Genomic DNA, 21,013 nt, shown 5'->3' with positions numbered 1-21,013 from the left:
ATAGAAGCTCAACTTCTACTTCTGTGCCTATCATCAGCACTGGGCATGAAGTAGATAATGAACACTTGCTCAACAACTATCACTGACCCCTCCCTGACGGCAGGGGGAAGGGGTCTCAGCTTCTCAAAGGAGCTGTGGTGGGCCTTGGGTTTAAATGTGAGTGAAGTAACTATGCCTGTCTCATCCAAGGCATAGAGGTATCCCGGAGCCTTGCTCCTGCTTAGCACACAGTAGGGCTCGGTAAATACTGGGGAAATGGGCAGCATGTCTTTGGCTTTTGACCCCACTACTTGAGAGAATCAGCGAACCTTCAAACCTTGGTTTCTTCTATAAAATTGGGATCAAATTGCATCACTCAGGATTGATGTAAAAGTAAAAATAAGCGAGACAATGGGTTCAAAGGTAGTTTAGAGATAAACCAAACCAGAGGTTCCCCCAAGAAAACCCAGCCCTACCCTTCCTTCTAAACCAGCTTCACTTCTCACTGTGCTTGTTCACTTGTAGATTAGACAGCCTTAAAGTCCGTCCATCCCCTTCTCAACACAGGCAGCGGGCAGACTTTCTGTGAAGGTTCGGGGGGTAAAGGCTGGGTGTCCAGGCCACAGTCTGTTGCATCTCCTCACCTTCATCCTATAACAAAGAGGCAGCCACAGAATGGGGGTAGCTGTGGCCCAATAAAACCTGTTTGTGCAATGTACCCATGAGCAGTGAAACTGGCTTTGTGCAATGTGCCCATGGGTAGCAGTTTGCTCCACGGTGGTGTTTGTGCAATTTCCCTGCCTCAAGTTCACATGCCTCTTCCTTCGGCTCCAGCTCCTCCATATGGGGCCTAGAGAAACTTAACCCACAGTCGTCTCCCGTCCTTGGGACCCTCTCTGTATCAGTTGTGTGGCATTGTAATTCTCAAATGAAGGAAGGGGTATACACTTCTATCCAGTCTCTTTCTCCCAAGTCACGCTTGGCACTTTAGTGTTTTCTTCCTGCTCCTGTGATAAAACAGCCAGACAAAAGCAACTTAGGGAAGAAACAGTCTGTTCTGGCTTGAAGTTCCAGGTTACAGTGGGTCACAGTGGGAAGTCATGGTGGCAGGAGTTTGAGGGATGTAAGCGCATTGCATCCATGATGGGAACAGAGCAATGAATGCATGCTTACTGCTCAGCTTGCTTTCTCTATCATCATCATCATCATCATCACTTGTTGTTGTTATTATTATTATTATTATTATTATTATTATTATTATTAATTAGTAGTAGTAGTAGTAGTAGTAGTAGTTGTTGTTGTTGTATTGAGAAAGGGTAGCCCTGGCTGGGCTGGACCAGGCTGACCTCAAACTCGCAGAAATCCACCTGCTTCTGCCTCCTGGGTTTAGGATTCAAGGTGTGCACTTCCCAGAGACCCCAGAGTCCTTTGATAAGGGAATAATGCCACCCAGTGATGGGTCTTCCCATCCCAGTTAAGGGGATCAAGATATAGAGCCCCACCCCACCCCAGGTATGCCCCAAACCTCATCTCCCAGGTGATGCTCGCTTCTGTTCATGCTGCCCCACTGTTTCTGTGTTTCCTCCCACCACTGGCTAGCGGGCTGTTGTAAGTCCACTCGCAGTGAATGGAAACGCCGAAGGCAAAGGCTTGGCCATGTCTCCGGAGTTGTTCTCTCTCCCTCTCTGACAGGAGGCAACACAGTTGGCTGATGCTAGGATGAGAGTGGGTGGCTGGACCCAGAGGCTCAGGAGAGTTCTCTTGCAGCAAAGCTGCACGGTACCACACTTCACAGACCTCTGCAGTTGCTTGTGAATGTTAAATCCACGCTGCAAGGACCTGTGGAGGAACATTCTGAGCCTGTGCGGCTTCACCCAGCTTTTGACTAAGTCCTGTGTTGTCTAAAGATGATCTCACATGTTTTAACCCAGCATCGCCAGGTAGATTTTCCCTGGATAGAACAGACTCTATGTTGGATGCCTAAGCTTCTTTGGTAACCACTGCTGGGCACAGCTAACATGTAGCTAACATGGCTCAGCTAACTAGCTCAGTTAACATGGCCTCTAAGGAGGTATCAGGAAAATCCCTGTTGGTTAGTTGTCAGGGACGGTAAAGCAGCTGGAGTAGATTCCCAGCATAGAGCTCACTCTCCCTGGATCCCACTCAGCCAGGTCCAAGAGCACCTGTCTTGTACCATAAGGGTTCACAGCCAGGAACACGTGGCTGTATGAACTTGGGCTGGCCTACTTTTTGGTTGTCTTTTGTTTGGGTTTCTCTGTGTCGCCTTGGACTTGCTCTGTAGACCAGGTTGGTGTCAGATCCGCCTGCCTCTGCCTCCCAGGGTGCTGGGATCATAGGTGTGCACCACTGCGCTGCTGGCTGGCCTGCTTCTTTGTTGCTTGCTGATAAGAGTGACTGCACACCATCGAATGACCTGTGACCTATGGCAAGTCATTTCCTCTCTCATACTCTTAGTTTCCTCATCTGTCAAATCATGAAGTGACACCAGAGAAACTCTAAGGCCCACCACAGGGCTAAGATTGGACACAAAAGACAGGGCTTTCATCACTACTTCCCCCTCTCTTTCAGAGAACTGGGTGTGGAGCTGAGGACCTGGGGCACAGCTGGGCCCATCTGAATTGTGTCAGTAACCATGGCCCAGAGGAGCAAGAGCTTCCCCCCTCCCCTCCGCGCTTTGCTCAGTGCTTGCCACCTGCTTTCCCTTTGTGTCAGCAAGACTTTGCCTCAGCCAGGCTCAAGTAGGTCATCATTTCCTTTCTCGCTCTTAGCACATCTGTCAGCGGCAAGTTTCAGGCCCCTTGAGTGGAAGCCTTCTGTAAGCCCAAGTCAGGGAGAGCCGCAGCCATGTACTCAACAAATGACTATGCAGGGGCCCTCCAGGCCCCAACTCCTTCTGTTGGGCTTGCCGTCCCAGTTCCACAGTGCCCGTGTTCTGGGATGGCTCCTCTGTGCTACCCAATGGCAGTGAAAGGGTTCATTCTCATCCATTTGTGACATGTCTATGGGTCCCCAAAGAACAGGACTAGAACTTCCTAAATGGTGTTCTCCAGTTGTCACCTACAGCAGCGTGGGAAGGGACTCTGTCACAGAGCCACGTGGGACCCGAGTAGATCTAGAGTGCCCAGTGGAGATACAGCCTAAAGAAGGTGGGTGAGCAACTGGAAAGAGACGACGTCCCCAGAGACAAAAATGCAGAGCAGACAGTTAGTGGCAACAGGCAGTCAGCAGGAACTGACTGAGATGGCTCTGGGTTGAAGACTATGAGAGGTACCTTGCGAGATGAAACAGACCGATGTAGCCCCTATCCTGGGAGCCCACAGGTCACCTGAGGAAGACAGGCATAGTCCATGCACTATGACACAAACAGGCTCAGAATGATTAGTCATCAATGACTGGCTTTCAGGCAGCATCATGTGATGGAGGTCATCTTGGTGAAGACCCCAGAGCACAGTGTTCTCCCTTGACTCAATTTTTTTTTTTTTTTAACTTTCGAGTCTGTAGGAACAACTTAGCTGCTTGTTCAGGACCAGAGGACAGTGGCTCGGTACAGGGGGCCCAGGGAACCCTAGCCCCAGGCACTGTTCTGAGGGCTTTGTGGTATCCCTGACCCCTCAAAATAACTAGATTTGGGACATGGTGTTATACCCAAAACACCTGAGCTTTGCCACTGGGTCAACACTGTCCACATTATGCCGCAGACTGGCCTTTGCTTTCAACTCTGTGGATACCACAAAGTCAGTCTCATGGAGGCTGACGGCATGCAGTTTGTGCCTTTGCTGTGCAGAGTAATGGAGAAGCGTGCCTTTAAAAGCCTCAGCTAGTCTGTGGCCACAGAACCCGCTGTAGCAATAGTTACTGTCTGCCAAGGTAAGAGAATGCTGGGTCAGTGGGGACTGGCCCAATAAGAGAGTTCTCTTTCCTTTAACCTGGACCCCTGACAGGCTATATTATGATTTTCGAAAGTCCTAAGTACTTTTGCCATAGGTCCTATCTGCCGTAAAAATCTGTTGAAAGCGATAATTTATGATTTTATCAGCGTAACCACTCGGTTAATATCTTGTGTTAAAATAGTGTGAGCTAGGAGATGGCTTGATGGGTAAAGTGCCTGCTGTGCAAGCATAAGGACCTGAGTTCAGATCACCCAGCACCTGCAGATCACCTGCCTCAGCACCTGCAGATCACCTGCCTCAGCACCTGCAGATCACCTGCCTCAGCACCTGCAGATCACCTGCTTCAGCACCTGCAGATCACCTGCCTCAGCACCTGCAGATCACCTGCAGAGACAGGCGATCGATCCCTGGAGCTCAGAGTGGCCAGCCCCGCCATTGACCTGACCTCTACATGCATACATTTGCATGTGTACTTATATATGCATGTACACACACCTACATCAGTCAGTCAGTTACTTAATTAATCAATCAGTTAATTGATTAATTAAACCATCATAGGGAACATGAGACCCCATTGCAAAATAAATAAGAAATTAGAATCCACTGCAGGTGACTGATAAAGGTTGGAATACAGATGCACAAAGGACTCCAGTAACTCAACAAACACATGAACAATCTGGCCAGAAATGGAAAAGGCTTGAATAGGCATTTCCTCAAGAAAATATAAATGTTGAGTAAGATGCCCAGTATCATTTAGTTAGGGAAAGCCATAGAAATCACAACAAAACTCCACTTAATTCCCATTTGACTGTTTGGGATATACATTGTTGGCTGTGGAGGGCATCCAGTATTAAATGGCCGTCTTTGCTTACTTTCTGTTACTGTAATAAAGCACTGACCAAAACAACTTGGGGAGGAAAGGATTTATTTTGTCTTACAGGTTACAGCCCATCATTGAGGCACCCAAGACAGAGGCGGAAGCAGAAACCACAGAGGAACACTGCTCACTGGGTTCTTTCTAGGCTTGTGCTCAGTGGCCCTCCTTATATAGCCTAGACCCACCTGCCTAGAGACAGCACCGCCCACAGTGGGCAACATCAATAGCAATGAAGGAAATGCCCCACAGCCATGTCTGCAGCCAATCTGACGAGGGCAGTTCCTCATCTGGGGGGGGTCTCTCTGGGGGCTCCCTCTTCCCAGGTGGGTCAGGTTGACAAATAAGATCAGCGCTCTCACTGGTCAGTGTAAACTGGTGAATGTTTCATAGCGAGAGTATGCTGATTCTTCACAAGATTAACCTGAACTAACCTAGGATTTAGCAGTTCCAATTCTGGACACGCATCCAAAATAATGAAAGCGGGCTACACAACATAGGAATAAGCAACCCAAGTGTCCACGGATGGGAGAATGGATCTGTAAACTGTGGTGCATACCTACAGTGCAATACAGTTTAGCCTTGAAAAGGAAAAAAAAAAACTCTGGCAATGCTGTTCCCTGGATAAACCTTGAAAACACTATGCTTTGGAGTAGGATGGACCCAAGGACACATGCGCTGGGAGAGTCCACACTTACTTGGTCCCTGGAGTAATTAAACAGGTAAGGAGTTTCAGTTTGGGAAAATGAAAAAGTCCTAGGGATTGGGACTGCAGACCCAGCAGCAAAGCACCAGCTTATCATGTCCAAGGCCCTAGGCTCAAACCCCAGTGCCCCCAAGTTCTAGAAATGGGTGTGGTTATGGTTGGACAACAGTATATCATAGGTCTGGCTTCAGAACTGGATGGACACTTAGTAAGGGTTGAAATGGTAAGTTTTGTGTGTGTGTGACTTCCTGGTAGAGTTCCTGCCTTGTGCGCACAGGCCCTGGGTTTGCTGTCTCAAAACATGGCTACCTGAATAGAACCTGTACAACTGCAAAACCAACTGATGCGCCAACATGAATGGGGGAAATATTACAAGGCCCCACCCCTACGTGAAGGCAATTTGTGGTTGCTGAGAGAAGAAAAAACTGTCTTCTCCAGGCACAAGCTCCCATAGGCTAGCCAATCCCAAGTGGTCAGGCCTAAGCAAATACACATATGAACAACACTAAATGGACTCAGCAGGCTGTATTAGTGTGTGTGTGTGTGTGTGTGTGTGTGTGTGTGTGTGTGTATACACAAAGAAGAGGTCATGAATTTGAGAGAGAATGAGCAATAACAGGAGGAGCAAGAGGAGGGTGCAGGGAAGAATAAAAACTGAAAGTTATATACATATAGTGCTCATGTATGAAATTCTTATTTTTTAAATAAAACACTATCAGACCTGGCTCACAAGAACTTCCCCCAGTCCCTTGACCGCTACCACTTTAGTTCTCTGTAAAGGGAAATAAACTTATACTCAGTGACTAAAATCTAGGGTGGTTTGTCACAAGAGTTAATCCATCCTGATTTCACTAGATGAAAGAAGATGTAGCAACTATAGTCAGTACTGGTAGTCTACACCTGCCTCTGTAACCAAGGCCACGCCACTGCCTTGGCCTGAAGGGCAAATCCCTGGTCTCACAGGACTGGCATCCTCTCAGGGAAAAGCACAGCTGGCACAGGCTGGAGGAGGCCACAAACTGAAGGGCTGGAGCAGAGGCCACATTCCTAAACACCAGTACCAAGAACCATTTGTGGCTGGCCCTGGCCAGGGTGAGCCTCTGGGACAGAGTCCCTGGGAGCAGCTGAGTGGTCCATCCAAGATTCCTGTCTTAGTTTCATTCCTCCAAATTTGGAGCTAGCTTATTTTTAATGTTTTCTCAAATGCCGAGATGCTCAGGGGCAGCTACTGTGCCGGAGGCTGCTGATGGCAGGTAGACGGGCATCTCTCTGACTGGTCTCAGGGTTGGCAGGGATGCCTGCTGTTCCTAGAGTACCACAGACCCTGTTGCAGGCAAGGGGCAATGGAAGAAAGCATCATGGAACCAGGAGTTGTATACAGCCCTGTACAGTACCATGTACCCTGCTTCCTTCTGGTGTTTTTCCTTAAACAAAAAGAATTCAAGGGTTTCAAGGCGGTCCAGAGAAAGCCCAGAATGGGGGCGCTGGGGAGCAGTGTGTGCTCGGATATAGTCCTGAGCATACATAGAGCCCTCCGTCTGCTCTCCACATCCGCAGAGAAAAACACATGAGGAGAGTTTTTAAGCAAGTAAGGTCTTCCCATCATTAAAGGATAAAACCGGGCGGTGGCGGCGCACACCTTTAATTCTAGCACTCGGGAGGCAGAAGTAGGTGGATCGTTATGAGTTCGAGGCCAGCCTGGTCTACAAAGTGAGTCCAGGACAGCCAAGGCTACACAGAGAAACCTTGTCTCAAACAAACAAACAAACAAACAAAAAGGATAAAACCGGAAAGTAAGTTTTAAACAATAGGTTGCAGTGACCTCCTGCCACTGTACATAGAGTCAAGGTCCCCTGGGCTAGAGTGCCTCAGGTGCCCTGGGGAAATGGCGAAGGTCTTTCAGTGCTGTGTCCAGCCAATGGCTGTTTAGAACTTTTCAGAGAAGACAAAGCCTAACTCTGTTCTGGTCACCCGCCCAGCAGGAAGAGTGCTTGGAAAGGAGTCTGACATGGTTAGTGCAAGCCCCACCTCACCAGATACACGCTGGTGAAGTCCTCCCACCTTTCTCTCCTCATTTTCTCCATCCGCCAAGTGCGGCACTGTTCAAGAAGAGGCCCTGGGTCTCCCCAGGACCCCCACCTTGATGCCCTGCTGGGGTCCCAGAGTCCTGAGGTCCTAGATCTGTTGACCAGGCAGACACTCCAGCATCCCAAACACTGCAAACTCCCTGAACTCCCAGGCCAGCTCTCCTTCAACCCATCAGAAGTCCTATTTAACACATATGACCCAGAAAACATGGAGGTGTCCATGGGGTACCACTTCAGCACCCTGAGACTTGACTAGTGTTACTCAAAAGGTCCCCAGTCTGATTGAGATCTAACACTTTGCCGCAGGAAGCCACCATCTCTGCAGAGGAAAGAGCAGGTGGGCCCAGGGCTGGCCCCTTCCCTCCTTGCTGTGCTTTTCCCACTCCCACCAAAGAGGCTGAAAAAACTCCCGGGGGATGGCACCAAACTGTAGTGGCTTTTCCCTGCAGTTCTGTTCCACCAGGCACAGGCTGAGCAGCTGACACAGGTAGTGCTGACAGGGCTATTTATAGAAGAATCTTGGCCTTTCCCGAGGGGACCCAAGTCTCCAACTGTCAAGGAAATACGCACCCCTTCCCTTTGAGACAGGGGGAACAATTCTCCTAGGAGCTCAAATGCAATTTCTCTTCAAGTAGGAGAGAAAGATTGCTTAGGGAGGTCACAGTGGGGTCAGGATATGGCAGTCGACTCTGAAATCCTTTCCAGAATGACTCCAAGAGAGAAGGCAGAGCTGAGAAATTTAGTAAAGGAAAAAACAGAACACCACTGAGATAAGAAAAAAAAAATCATAAAGTTTGGAGGAAGCAGTCTCCACTGTCAGTTGGCCCCGCACACCTCTTCAGAGCCAGGGGGCCACTTTAGATCCCAGTCACCTCGCCACTGGGTGCGCTGGGAGCGAAAGGCGAGTCTAGGACTGAGCAAAGCTGTCCCTTACCACAGTCCTGACTGCTCAAGGATAAGTTGGGTCATGCCCCCTCCCCTCCCTTCCATAGGCTAGGTACCGCTGACTTGTCTAGCATCATGTTTCCTATAAAATGAGTTTCTTAGAGGAGATTCCTATCCTTATTAAGAATACAGACACTGACAAAATGGTAAATGAACATTCAAAGGACCTAAGATACATAATGGAGTCAAGGTACAAAGTTAAGGAGAGCATCTTCTGGGAAATTGCTACAAAGGGATGGAGATACTGGAAAGAGGAGGATGTCTGGGCTTGGAACAGGCCATCTCCCCACAGGGAGAGGTGGGAGGAATGGGGAGAGAAAACCAGTCCCCTTCCTAGACCCTTCTCAGTATATTTTCTTGTAAGGCTATTTCCATTTCTCCCCAAGAATACCAGAAACAATCATCACCCTTTCCAACGTCCAAGTAGAAAGACACTCTTGCAGTGCCCCCTTTTCTCACACCAGTTATGCAAAACTTTCACCCTCCGGGACCAGCCTGGTAGGGAGAAGCAAGGCAGAAGCTAAACTTTGTTTTAAAAACAGGAACCATTTCTTCCCAGGCAGCAACAAAACTTTCTAAAGCAATAAAACGTCAGTTGCACATCAGAATGGCCTAGAAAGCTTTTCAAATTCCCCATGCCCCTGCCAGTATTTTCTATGACTCCTCACATAGTTACAATTGTGGATACACTCAAGACTGGAGAAGGGGTTTACAATGAAGCAAGAACCCCAAGAGAGGGTGGGACACTTCCCCTCTGCAATGATGTTTTTCTGTCCAGGACCTACCTAGCCATAGCAGGAACTACTGTCTCCCTGGTCCTCCACACACAAAAGCAAGTACTTGGCTCTATGTGTCTGAGTTGCTTACTTTAAATATAGAATCACAAGCCATCTTTGGGTTCAGGGGCACCATCTCATCAAGGGAAGGCTCAGTGCATTTACCTAAACTCAGAACTCGGCAAATGCAGGGCTTCCAGGCAAGATGAGTTACTCACAAAGGAGGCTCCCAGATAGGCTTAGAGAAGTTTTGGGGGGTAAGTCTAAGTGGTAAAGGCCCACTTGACCTAATGATGAGCTTGCCATAGACCTGTGAAACTCAGCCATTCATGTCTACAAATGGGCCCTCGTAGGAAGCCTCTCAAGAGTGCTGAGTCCTGGCTTGGACCTGGCTGCCTAAGCAGTCCAGTGAACTTCACACTTGCCCCTGCCAACACATGTGGCAGCTAGTGAGGCTCTGTGGGCACCCAGGAGAGAACAGCCAGAGGGCCAGCCTGGCTGGCTATCTAAAGGCCAGCATATTTAAGAAACACACAACCCCTTTCGATTGCCCAAGCCTACTCAGGAGCTAAAACGGTAGTGTGACGGCAGCCTAGGCAAGAAGGCTGTTTCTCAAAACAGCCCAGACTTCTGCAAAGTTGCTAGGCTAGGCTTTAAAAATGGTTTCTAGCCACATACAACACGGAAGTCTCAACTTGTATCTGCTGAGGGCCTGGGCGCCATCTCCTTCGCATCTACAAGTGGTAAACTCAGACTGGGATGGGACTGAGACAGAGAAGGTGCCCAGTTACCCATCAAGCACAAGCGAGCACGCAGCCTTCCACGGATCAGTGTGGTGCCCAGCTCCTAGAGAGCCATCCCGACACGTCTAAGGGTTTATCAGGATACTGCAGGCCGTTCAGCGCCCCCCTGCCCCCCAAGCCACCTTGCTAGCACATGGCTCTGCCTGGGGGGAGGGAGGATGCCACAGTTTCCCAGACAGACCACAGAGCTTATTTCCTCCCTTGAAGGCACTTGTAATCATCCGGTTTACCTTTGAAGGCTGTTTGCTCTGGAGGTTCCTGAAAAAGGTGGTCTTGGCTGTAAAGAAGCAATCTTCCAGTTCCTCGTCCAGGCTGCAGTACCCACTGCTCATGCTGCTGTCCACAGTCATTGGGCCCCGCCCGAGTCTGAGCTCATCGGCATGCAGGGACAGGGCTGTGCCAGGGACCCTTCCGGTTCTGTGCTCAGGTGCTGGTGCCAGTGGGCAATGGCCAGACAGGCAGCCTGCACTTCCTTCCCTGGGGCTCCCGGCACCTGCAGAGCTTGGGGCCCCGGGTCCATGCACTCCTCCCTCTAGCGCCGCCGCTGCCGCTGCATCTGCGGTCCTGGGCTGTTGTGCCTGCCTGCTGGCTCCCCGCCCTGTGTGCTGACGACTGAGCCACCCCTACACCTCCCTCCTAGCTCCTTTCCTGTACTGCTTGGTGCAGCTCTAAAGCCACTTCCTCTCGCAAGGTTCCCCAAAACATTGCTGCCTGTCAATCATCCCACTCCCCCAGCTGAGTGCCAAGGATCCCTGGTAGGGATGCCAGGATAGGGACCGACCAGCATGGACCTGAGGGTGACAGTTCCCTCTGACTTTTCCTCCTCCTTCGGGAAGCAGCCTTTCTTACTTGCTGTGGTGACAGCTGTGGAGTGAAGGTGCATCCCTCCACTGTCCTTCTTTCCCATCTACTCCCCCCACCCCTCTACCTCCCTGTCCTCCCCCCCCCCACCCCTGGCCTTTCCAGAAGCTAGGACAGCCAGTGGTTGGAGAAGTAACTGGAGAGGGAAATCATTATCTGGCCTGCCTGGAGAAGAAGTAATATTTTAACTTGAAAAGGCCAGAGGAAACCGCACGGGCTAATAAGCACTTGCAAGTCCCAAGCGAAGTGATGCCGGGTGGAGCAGACCCAGCCTTCCATCTGCAGAACCCCACCTTCAAAGAGGCGGCAGACAGCACCAGGTTATTTACACATTTTCCTGGCAGTCTGGTGAAGGAGGCTCTTTGCCAGGTCAAGTCATTCCTATATTTAATTCTCCAGTGACTGGAAGGGTTAGAAGGAACACTTTTTTTTTTTTTACTTGAGACTGGATCCTTCCAGACCACAGTGGTCCGACAGCAGTTTGGGTTACCATTGTCTGAGCAACAATTAAAATGTGCTGGGTGATGGCACGTAGCCGTAGCCTGCCATTAATTTTAAACATTAACTAGAGACCGTTACTTTTATTTCATGGATGAGGAAAGCAAAGCTTAGAGCCATACAAGTAGGCCATGTATGATAAGGTCAGACCAGATTTGTTACCCTACGATCTATTTGCTCTGAGTCACCGTGATATTCCATGCATCAGCTGTGATAAGACTGGCTGGTGGGCATTCTGCCATCTTTAAATGCAGAAGAATCTGAAACCGCAGCAAATGAAAGCCCAGCCTTTGGAAGCTGATGCTTTGAAGAGCACCAACCACGCTTAAGGATCTGATGGCCTGTGGACCCCAGGGGATGGCCTGGAGAGGGCTAGACTCCCCCACCTTAGATGCAGAGCTGCAGACTCTGCTTTAAGCAGTGGTTACTTTGTGAGGAGCCTTCTTCCCTGTCCCTAGCCTCATCTATAGGTGCTCAGGGCTTCATCCCTGTAGCCTAGTTAGCTTCCGTCCTCCCGTAGAGAAGCCAGCAGATAAACAGCACCCTGGGCCAGTGCCATCAACCCAGAACCTTCAATGCTACTAAGTCCCTCTCCCTCAAAAGAAGATAAGTAAAGGCAGACAGACAGAAGAAGGCTAGGGAGTGGGGTAGGGCGAGGGGATTAAGGAAAAGTTGCTAGGAGTCAGGGGTTGGCTGGAAGGTAGGCTTGGCTCTGCCCACAAAGCTCTTCGCGGGGCTGGGAGGTTTTCGCCAGAGACAGTGAGTGGTTCAAGCCAAGGAGGTCGGGATCCACTTCCATGTCTGATGTTGGCAGGATGAAGGCTCAGAGGGCTCCTACCTTCTTTGCCCAGCTGGAAAACACCTCACAGTTTTAAATAAGCCAACCCCCAGGTTCAACGGAGCAACTCGCGGGGAGACACAGGCCTCAGATCCTCTGTGACCCACACGGTGTCCTCTGGGTTCCCCCCCCCCCCCACAGAGCTCTGCAATACCACTGTGGAGGCACAACATTCACACTGCGTGATCTCAAACACAGCTAATAACAAGGTTCTCAAATAGCAGGCGCAAGCCTCCCAGGGGCCGGCACAAGCCCCTTCTTGTGCACAGTGCTGCATGGGATGGCAGAGCTGAGGGGAAAGGCTCTGCCGGGGATGCTGGCTTCTTAGACAGTGTTGCTCCATGCGGCTCCATAGGCTGTGAAAGCTGAGGCTCACTGGGCCTTCAGAGCACCTTTGATACCCACACTTCCCGCTTAGGCTGCTCTATAATCTTGAGAGCAGGGAGTATGGCCATGTTACGGGTGAAAAGAAATGGAAGCACTTTGTCCCATCACAGCGCACGTTACTTCCAAACCCTCCTGACTCCTAGTTACACTATTGATCCCATCTGCCTGCTCCCCTTCCTTCCCCTCCCCTACCCCCTCCCTCCCCCCCCCCCACTCCCGCCAGCGGACCTAGGCCAGGAGTCAGAAGTCAGCAAAGGAAAGACTGAAGGCAGGCTCCCAGGGGATGAAAAGAAACCTGCAATGATCATACCAAATAGAGCATGTTGAGCAGCTTCTACCGCAGGCGGGGTGAGGGAATCCTGACGGAGGCCTTAGAGTCTGAAAGGGAGGAAGCCTGGCTGTCATGACCATCTAGTTGGAGCCATGACATCGAATGTTGAACCATAGTGACATCGATTGGCCCCGGGAACAGAGGGGACGTGAAGGAGCTTAGGTGGCAGGATTTAAGCTTCTAATGGGCTAGCCACAAAGCACAGAAACTGCCTGCTCTTGCCCCCAGGGCCAGGAACAGGGCCTGGACCCGAAGTGTTCTGTGCGGAGCCCCCACTGCACCGTGCAGGTTGTGAAAGCCTCGGCAGCGAAGCGATGGACGGTCCACTTCCCTGACTCAGTGTCAGGTGATAAGCAACATGATGCTAAGCTTTCCTCATGTCTCACCCATCATCCTGACAGGAGGCCAGAGCCCTTGGCAGCTCCATGCTGCAGTTCTGCATGTTCTAGAAAAGCAGGGGCACTAGGAGGCAGGAACTGGCGTGCTCTCCTGCTGGGTGTGCACACCACCTACACACCTGGTGCCCGTGGCGTCCAGAGGTGGGTGTCCGACTCTCTGGAACTGGAGTTACAGACAGTTGCTAGCTGCCATTCAGGTACCCGGAATCTCACCCAGTTCTTCTGGAAGAGCCTTCTCTCCAGCCCCGGGAGCTGGTATTTTTTCCCTAGCCCCAACTACACTTGATAAAGCATCTTGAACAACTGTGGGCCTCCAGTTTCTGCCTAGGTGAGGGGTATGAAGGCTGAAGATCTATTTAAGACCCAGCATTGCCAACAGAAGCCAGGAACTGGCTCTCCCGCCCCAAACGCACACTTTGAAGTGAACGTTTTATTAATACTGCACCTACCAGATGTACATCATTTCACTGAATCCCTCCAACGAACACACAAGGGAACTCTGCGAGTAGCTGTTTTACGGAGGGGAGGAGAATCAGGCAGTTTAATAATTTGCCATTTAGTCATATATGCTGGTTAGCTAATGGTGGAGACAAATCAACCCTCTGCCAACCTCTGCCCTCCAACTCTCCACCCTGTGGGCTAGCTCCACGATTACTGTCATGGTAGCAGCACTGACTGAAACTGTCCCTCATAAACAAGGTGGGGCTGCTGTCCCCATCGGCCTGTCTTACCTTCCACTGTCTCTCTTCAGTTGTCTCTTCGCTCCCAGTGTGTGTGGGGGAGAGTACTAGTGTCTCATCTATGCCAATGGTTTCAATCACCTTTTTTTTTTTAAGATTTATTTATTATTTATACAATGTTCTGCCTGCATGTGAGCTTGCACGCCAGGCCAGAAGAGGGCACCAGATCTCAGTATAGGTGGTTGTGAGCCACATGTGGTTGCTGGGAATTGAACTCAGGACCTTTGGAAGAGCAGACAGGGCTATTAAACCGCTGAGCCATCTCTCCAGTCCTCAATCACCTTTGACGGACACATCGCTTGTATTTTTCTCTCCCAAGCAGCTCTGGGCAGAAACATGCAGCAGCCTTGTGTATACCCAGAAATACCTATTTATCTTGGTTGCCTTTCTACTGTTGTGACAAGACACCAACTTTGGAGGAAAGGGTTTGTTTCACTTTATAGCTTTATAGCCCATCGCAGAGGGAGGCAGGACAGAACCTGGAGGCAGGGACCGGGAGGCAGGGACCTAGAGACAGGGACCTAAAGCACGACCTGGAGGCGGGACCTGGAAGTGGGACCTGGAGGCAGGAACTGATGCATAGATCATGGAGGAGCGCTGCTTACTGTCTTGCCCTCAATAGTTTGCTCAGCCCTTTATTTTAAACAACCCAGGCCCAGTGTGGCACCATCCACAGTGGGCGGGGCTCTCCCATGTCAATCATTAATCAAGAAAACAGCCCCACAGATTTGCCTACAGGCCAATCTGATGAAGGCATTTTTTTCAGTTGAGGGTTCCTCTTGCTCAGGTGACCCCAATTTGTGTCAGGTTGACAAAGAACTAACCAGCCCACCACTGTAGCCTTACTATTGAGGGTGGGTAGAGACAGGGTTTCTCAGTGTCTACTGATACTTTGGCTGTCTTGGACTTACGTTGTAGACCAGGCTGGCCTTGAACTCAGAGATCTATCTGCCTTTGTCTCCTGAGTGCTTGGATTACAGGTGTGCGCCACTGCTCCTGGCTTTGTAGCCTCACTCTTGGTTTTTTGTTTGTTTGTTTGTTTGTTTGTGACAAGGTTTCTCTGTGTAGCCTTGGCTGTCCTAGACTCGCTTTGTAGACCAGGCTGGCCTCGAACTAACAGCGATCCACTTGTTTCTGCCTAGCGAGTGCTGGGATTACAGGCGTGCGCCACCGCTCCTGGCTTTGTAGCCTCACTTTTAACAAGGCTGAAACCGAGCTCATTATTTCTTACTTGACCCTCAACCTGCTCATCTCTTCCACCCTACATAGTTTCACAGCCTTCTAAAAGTTTCCTTGGTCACCACCCCCTCCTCCTCCACACTCCCCACACCTCCTTACTGTCACAGTTGCTCTCTCAAGATCAAGCTCAACCCACCGTGTTCTCCATCACGAAACCTTCCACTCAGACATCAACTCCCGGTGATTCCATTCATGCATTTAACAACGATTTCTCCCCCAGTGTCTGAGTTTGGACATAAATTAGATGAGTCCTGCTTCTAGCAGTAAAATCTAGGAAGAATGCTATGTGTCATGTTACTGTGTTCCTACACATCTTGTGGTCTCGCTTACTCCTTGCTGCTCTAAAGGTTTTTCAAGACAAGCTTTCCCTGTGTAGCCTTGGCTGTCCTGGACTCACTTTGTAGACCAGGCTGGCCTCGAACTCACAGAGATCCACCTGCCTCTGCCTCCCAAGTGCTGGGGTCAAAGGCGTGTGCCACCACACCCGGCTCCCCTAAAGTATTTTAAAGATGCATAGACTGAGGCTGAGATCTCAAACCTAGTAACGCCCTGTTCCCATTGCTGTCTTGCCTCCGCTGATGACACTGTATTCCGAACTCTAGAGTGGGTCCGTCAAGGCCCTTCCTGGTGCATGCCTGGCTGGCAAGTTATTTGCAGCCACAGCCAAGTTCCCTCATCACAGCCGTGCAAAATTTGACTTGCAGCCATCCTTCCCTCTCATCCTTTTACTTTTGCTATTTTTATCTATTTGTCAAAATCTCCTTCTAGGGGCTGGAGAGACAGCTCAGTCAATGAAGGGCTTGTCACATGAGCATGAGGGCCTATGTTCAGACTCCAACACCCACAGAACAAGCCAGGTGTGATGTCATGCACCTGGGATTCCTGAGCTGGGGAGACGGAACCAGGAGGCTCTCTGGGGCTTGCTGGCCAGCCGGTCCACTGAACCAGTGAGCTCCCGGTTTCGTGAGAGACCCTGTCTCAAAAATTAAGGTAGAGAATGACCTTAAGAGATGCTGTCCCCAGACCTCCAAGTACACACACATGCATGGGCTCTCCACATATAGCCCTACACATGTCATCCACAACACACAGAAATAAGGCAAATAGCATTCTTGAAGAATGGCCCTTGGGACTGGAGAGATGGCTCAGAGGTTAAGAGCACTGAGGTCCCAAGTTCAATTCCCAGCAACCACATGATGGCTCACAACTATAATGTCATCTGATGCCCTCTTCTGGACTGCAGGTGTACATGCAGGCAGAAAACTGTATACATAATAATAAATAAATCTTTACAAAAAAGAATGGCCCTTGAAGCTGTCCTCTGGCCACTACATGCATGCATATTTAGGTGTATGTGTTAAACACACACACACACACACACACACACACACACACACACACACACACACACACACTTCCTCTGTTCTCTACTTCCTGTTCCCCAGTGAGGACCGCACATCCCACACCTTCCTCAGAAGCATCCTTTCCCAGATGTCTTATTTAGGTTGAATCTTAAGACCACTATCTACAGTCCCCGGGGTGGCATTTCTGAGCATGACACGGCTGTGTAAAGCAGAGAGCTCAATGTTTTCCACAGATGACTTCCTGTCTTACAAGATAAGCATCTGTATACCATTTAGCTTAGACTCACACGAGATTCACTTTCTCAGAGACACTAGCCCACACCACACTTCTCTTATTTGACTGCCGGGCTAACAGCTCTGACAGAGCCTGGATGCATATCAACACTGAGTTTGGTTGTGTTAACTCAGTCACCCATACCAAGAGGCAGACACCCTGAAGAACTCAAGATCAGGTTGGGGTCAGGTCTAAGGTCTGTGCCCTCTGCTGTCCTTTTATGACACTAGAGACCCGTGGCTGTTTCTCTTCAGCAACCTTCTCCCTCAGGTGCCTCTTAGGTGCAAGGCTAATCTTTTAGCATCTGGGGTGATGTGGCTTTCTGTGAGGCAACAACTCTCACGGTGCTATCTCTGACCCACAGGAAGGTCCTGCTGCCGTGCACCTCAGCACTTGCGGAGTGACCTGCCATCTTGGAAGCGCATTGCTCACAGGCTGTGAGGAGAAAATGCCTCCAGGGCTCCCAGGCTTTGAGGGAAGCCGAACTGGAGTTCCATCCCGCTCTAGAGGTAGGCTCCTGGCACAGGCACAGCGGCCTTGGGAGGTCCTCAGGGAAGGCTCTGGGTGCAGGTGAATTGTTGACAGGCTAGGTAGCGCTACTCCTTCTGAAGTGGTAGGGAATCTACAAAGACGCCATGGCACAGGGTATGCCAAATGCAGCCAGAGTGGGGTAGAGAGAGTTGGCTTTCCTTCAGCACACGGATGGGCTGGCACTCAGTGGCTATTTCTGAGACTCCCTGGGAGAAGCACTCACTTCCTTCTCTAGGAAAAGAGTCAGGAAAGAAACTGAGGCTAAATTATGAACATGGAAACCAAGGAAACAGTTGCTGAAAGAGCAGGTGGGCCTAACATACACTGCTCCCTCATTTTCCAAGTCTGCCAGGAGAGACTGGGTTGGATCTTGGACCCCACTCTCTCCCTTTTCCAACAGTCATGCCAGTGTCCACAAACTACAGGTGGTGAACCACCTCCATCCTACGGTGGACAGGGCATGGCAGAAGATGCCATCTATATCAACTTATTGCTTGGTCACTAACTCATTAAGCTACTTTAGTCAGGTTATAGGACACAAACTCGCTCCCAGGTAAATTGCTTCCCCCAACGTCAGAATGAACTAGAGAGGAACATTAAGGATTGGGCACAGATGGAGGTGCTGGGTCTCTCACTACCATTTCCCCTGCATGTTCAAGTATGTATGATAAGGTATGCTGTGTGTGTGTGTGTGTGTGTGTGTGTGTGTGTGTGTGTGCATGCCACAGCATGTGTGTGGAGGTCAACCTCAGGCGTCCATCCTGTCCTCCCAATCTCTTTGAGACAGGGTCTCTCTGATCCACTGCTGCATGTGATGCTTGGCTGTCAGCTTCTGCGGATTCGCTGCCTCACCATAGGTGCACAGGATTACACTGCCACGTCCATCTTTCTGTGGCCTCTACGGATTTAAACTCAAATCCTCAAGCTCATGCAACAAACACTCGACCCACTAGGCTATCTCTCCAGCACGACGCACTGGACTTTAAAGCAAGACCCAAAAGGGTCGAGCTATTTTCAAGTGCCCAGAGTACATACGTGTCAGGACAGAGCTCAGAAATATTTATGAGTGTATGAAAATAGCACTTTTAGCTAAGGTCAAGCATAGAAACATGGCGCTATGAAAATATCAGCACCCAATAAAGCATAATTTGAAATGTCTGGTATTCAATAAGACATTGCTAGGAATGCAAACAAGCAGTGAGATATTTTCTTTAATGGAGAGGAACTGCAATCAGTTGAAACCAATCTATAACTTAGATGCTAGGATTAGTCAAAAACACTAAAAACCATTATGTTTTTTCTATTTATCCATAAAGTTAAGTAGAGACATAAAATATAGCTAAAAATACTAAGTCTATCTTCTAGAAATGACATTTATAGTAACTTGGATGAGGAAAATACTGAATGGAATTAATGAAAGCTAGATATTGTTAAAGAAAGATTACTGAACTTGAGGACATGGCAGTAGCAACCGCCCCAAGGAAATGGACAGAAAGACCAAGGCAAACACAAAAGGCCGAATGATGCATACGTAACTGGAATCCTCCAGGGAAAAGCAGTCAAAGCGCACAAAAACCCGAGGAATTAATGCCTGCACTTTCCCTGACTTTGATAAAGACATGAGCCTACACAGCCAAGAATGTGAATGAGCCTCAGGCAAAAGAAACATACAGCAACAAAGGGCACATTACACTCAAATTATTCAAAAGTTAAAGAGCTAGCCAGGTGGTGGTGCATGCCTTTAATCCCAGGACTTGGGAGGCAGAGGCAGGTGGATCTCTGAGTTTGAGTCTAGCCTGGTCTACAGAGCACCAGGGCAGCCAGGGCTACACAGAGAGACCCTGTCTCAAAAACCAAAACAAGGGAGAACCGTGCACACAGCAAGAGAAGGCGAGTGTGTCACATACAGATGACCCAGGACACAGAGCAGAAGATTTACAGGTGAAAACCACAAGAGAGAAAATAGTGGCATGACGTCACTGAAGTAATAAAAGAAAGACACCTTTCAGTTTAGAATTTTCAACTGAAAAACAAAGATGAAATACGGACTTTTTCAGACATGAGAAGCAGAAGGAATGCGTGTACACACACACACACACACACACACACACACACACACACACACACACACACACACACCACAAGCCAGGTATGCAACAAGCTATGCCATCAAGGTTTGAGTCAGCGCAGACCATGACCTTGACAGACTTACAAGTCCCTTTTCTCAAAACATGTCCTTCTTACTACGCAACACGTGGCTGTGGAAAACACAAGCAGTGCTGAGATGGCTCAGTGGGTAAGAATCCTGGCCCTGCAAGCGTAAGGGGCTGAGCCTGAACCCCCAGCATGAGTGGAAAAAGCTAGGCATGGCTGTGCACACTGGAACCCCAGCATTAAAGGGTGGAGGCCAATGGATCCCCCTGATCAGTCACCCCAGCATCCATGGCTAGTTTCAGGTGGAGAGTGGGAGAGGAAGCTACCGAACACCCCACACTAGCCTCATATGTATGCATGGGTGTGGACCCAGACACTCTAGCTCATGCAGCGCGCGCGCGCGCACACACACACACCACATATGCATGCATGCGCACACTCATGCACAAAAAGTAAACAGCTTTAAAAAAAGTAAACAGTTAAAAAAATTACTAAGCTTATAGTAATTCAAAGAAAGTGTACGGCTGGGAATATTAGCTCAGAGGGAAAGCACTTGCCTGCTCTGTGGGAGGCCCTAAGTTCAATTTCCAGCACCTTACAACAAAACAACAACAAAGGTTTGGTAACTATGTAGCGTCAGAAAGTATTTCAGTTTACAGATTGTTACCTGGGTCATGGTGATTAAGTGGCCAATTATAAGGACATAATAACCTAAAAATGTATGCACCCAGCAACGGGGCTTCAAAACACAGTAGTATAGCCAGGTAAGGTGCCACAGTAAGTTGTTCCAGGACTCAGGAGGCTGAGGCAGGAGGATTTTGAGTTTCAGATCAGTGGGATTCTGTATCAAGACCCTGCCTCAAAAACAAACAAACAAATCAAGGGTTGGGTGTGTAGCTCAGTGATGGAGTCATTGCCCAGCATGCTTAAGGCCCATTACCTGCACAGAAAAACACCAGGAAACACACACACACACACACACACACACACACACACACACACACACTCCAATTGATTGAGCAAATCCACAAGGTATTTTTGTGACAGAGCCAAGACCTTAAGTAGGACACACAAGTTTGGAGGAAGACAAAGAATATAATCAAAATCTTTTGTATGAAAAACAATTAGCTGAGCAGTGGTTGCGCATGCCTTTAATCCCAGCACTCGGGAGGCAGAGGCAGGTGGATCTCTGAGTTTGAGGTCAGCCTGCTCTACAGAGTGACTCAGGATAGCTAAGGCTACACAGAGTAACTCTGACTCGAATAAAAAAAAGAAAAGAAAAGAAAAGAAAAAAATCTAAAAAGTAAAATAAATTAA

The 21,013-nt window shown here is 49.4% G+C and overlaps 1 protein-coding gene across 2 annotated transcripts in view; it reads right to left on the bottom strand.

Annotated features, from left to right (window-relative positions):
- RASSF5 (Ras association domain family member 5) overlaps positions 1-21,013 on the bottom strand; it is a 66,890-nt gene that overhangs the window by 10,100 nt on the left and 35,777 nt on the right. The window contains exon 1 of one of the 2 annotated variants that reach the window (XM_084793142.1): positions 10,312-10,931. The exons of the other annotated variant lie outside the window; for it this stretch is intronic. Coding sequence (XP_084649268.1) covers positions 10,312-10,431 — 120 coding nt within the window. The 5' untranslated portion in view covers positions 10,432-10,931. Of the gene's footprint in view, positions 1-10,311; positions 10,932-21,013 lie in introns of those variants that run through there. 2 annotated transcript variants of the gene reach the window in all.

This window comes from Acomys minous, assembly GCF_964271855.1.
Source record: "Acomys minous genome assembly, chromosome: 1".
In the NCBI taxonomy this organism is placed as follows: Eukaryota; Metazoa; Chordata; class Mammalia; order Rodentia; family Muridae; genus Acomys; species Acomys minous.
Note: the sequence above shows the minus strand (reverse complement) of the source record. Positions and strands in the feature narration are given on the sequence as shown.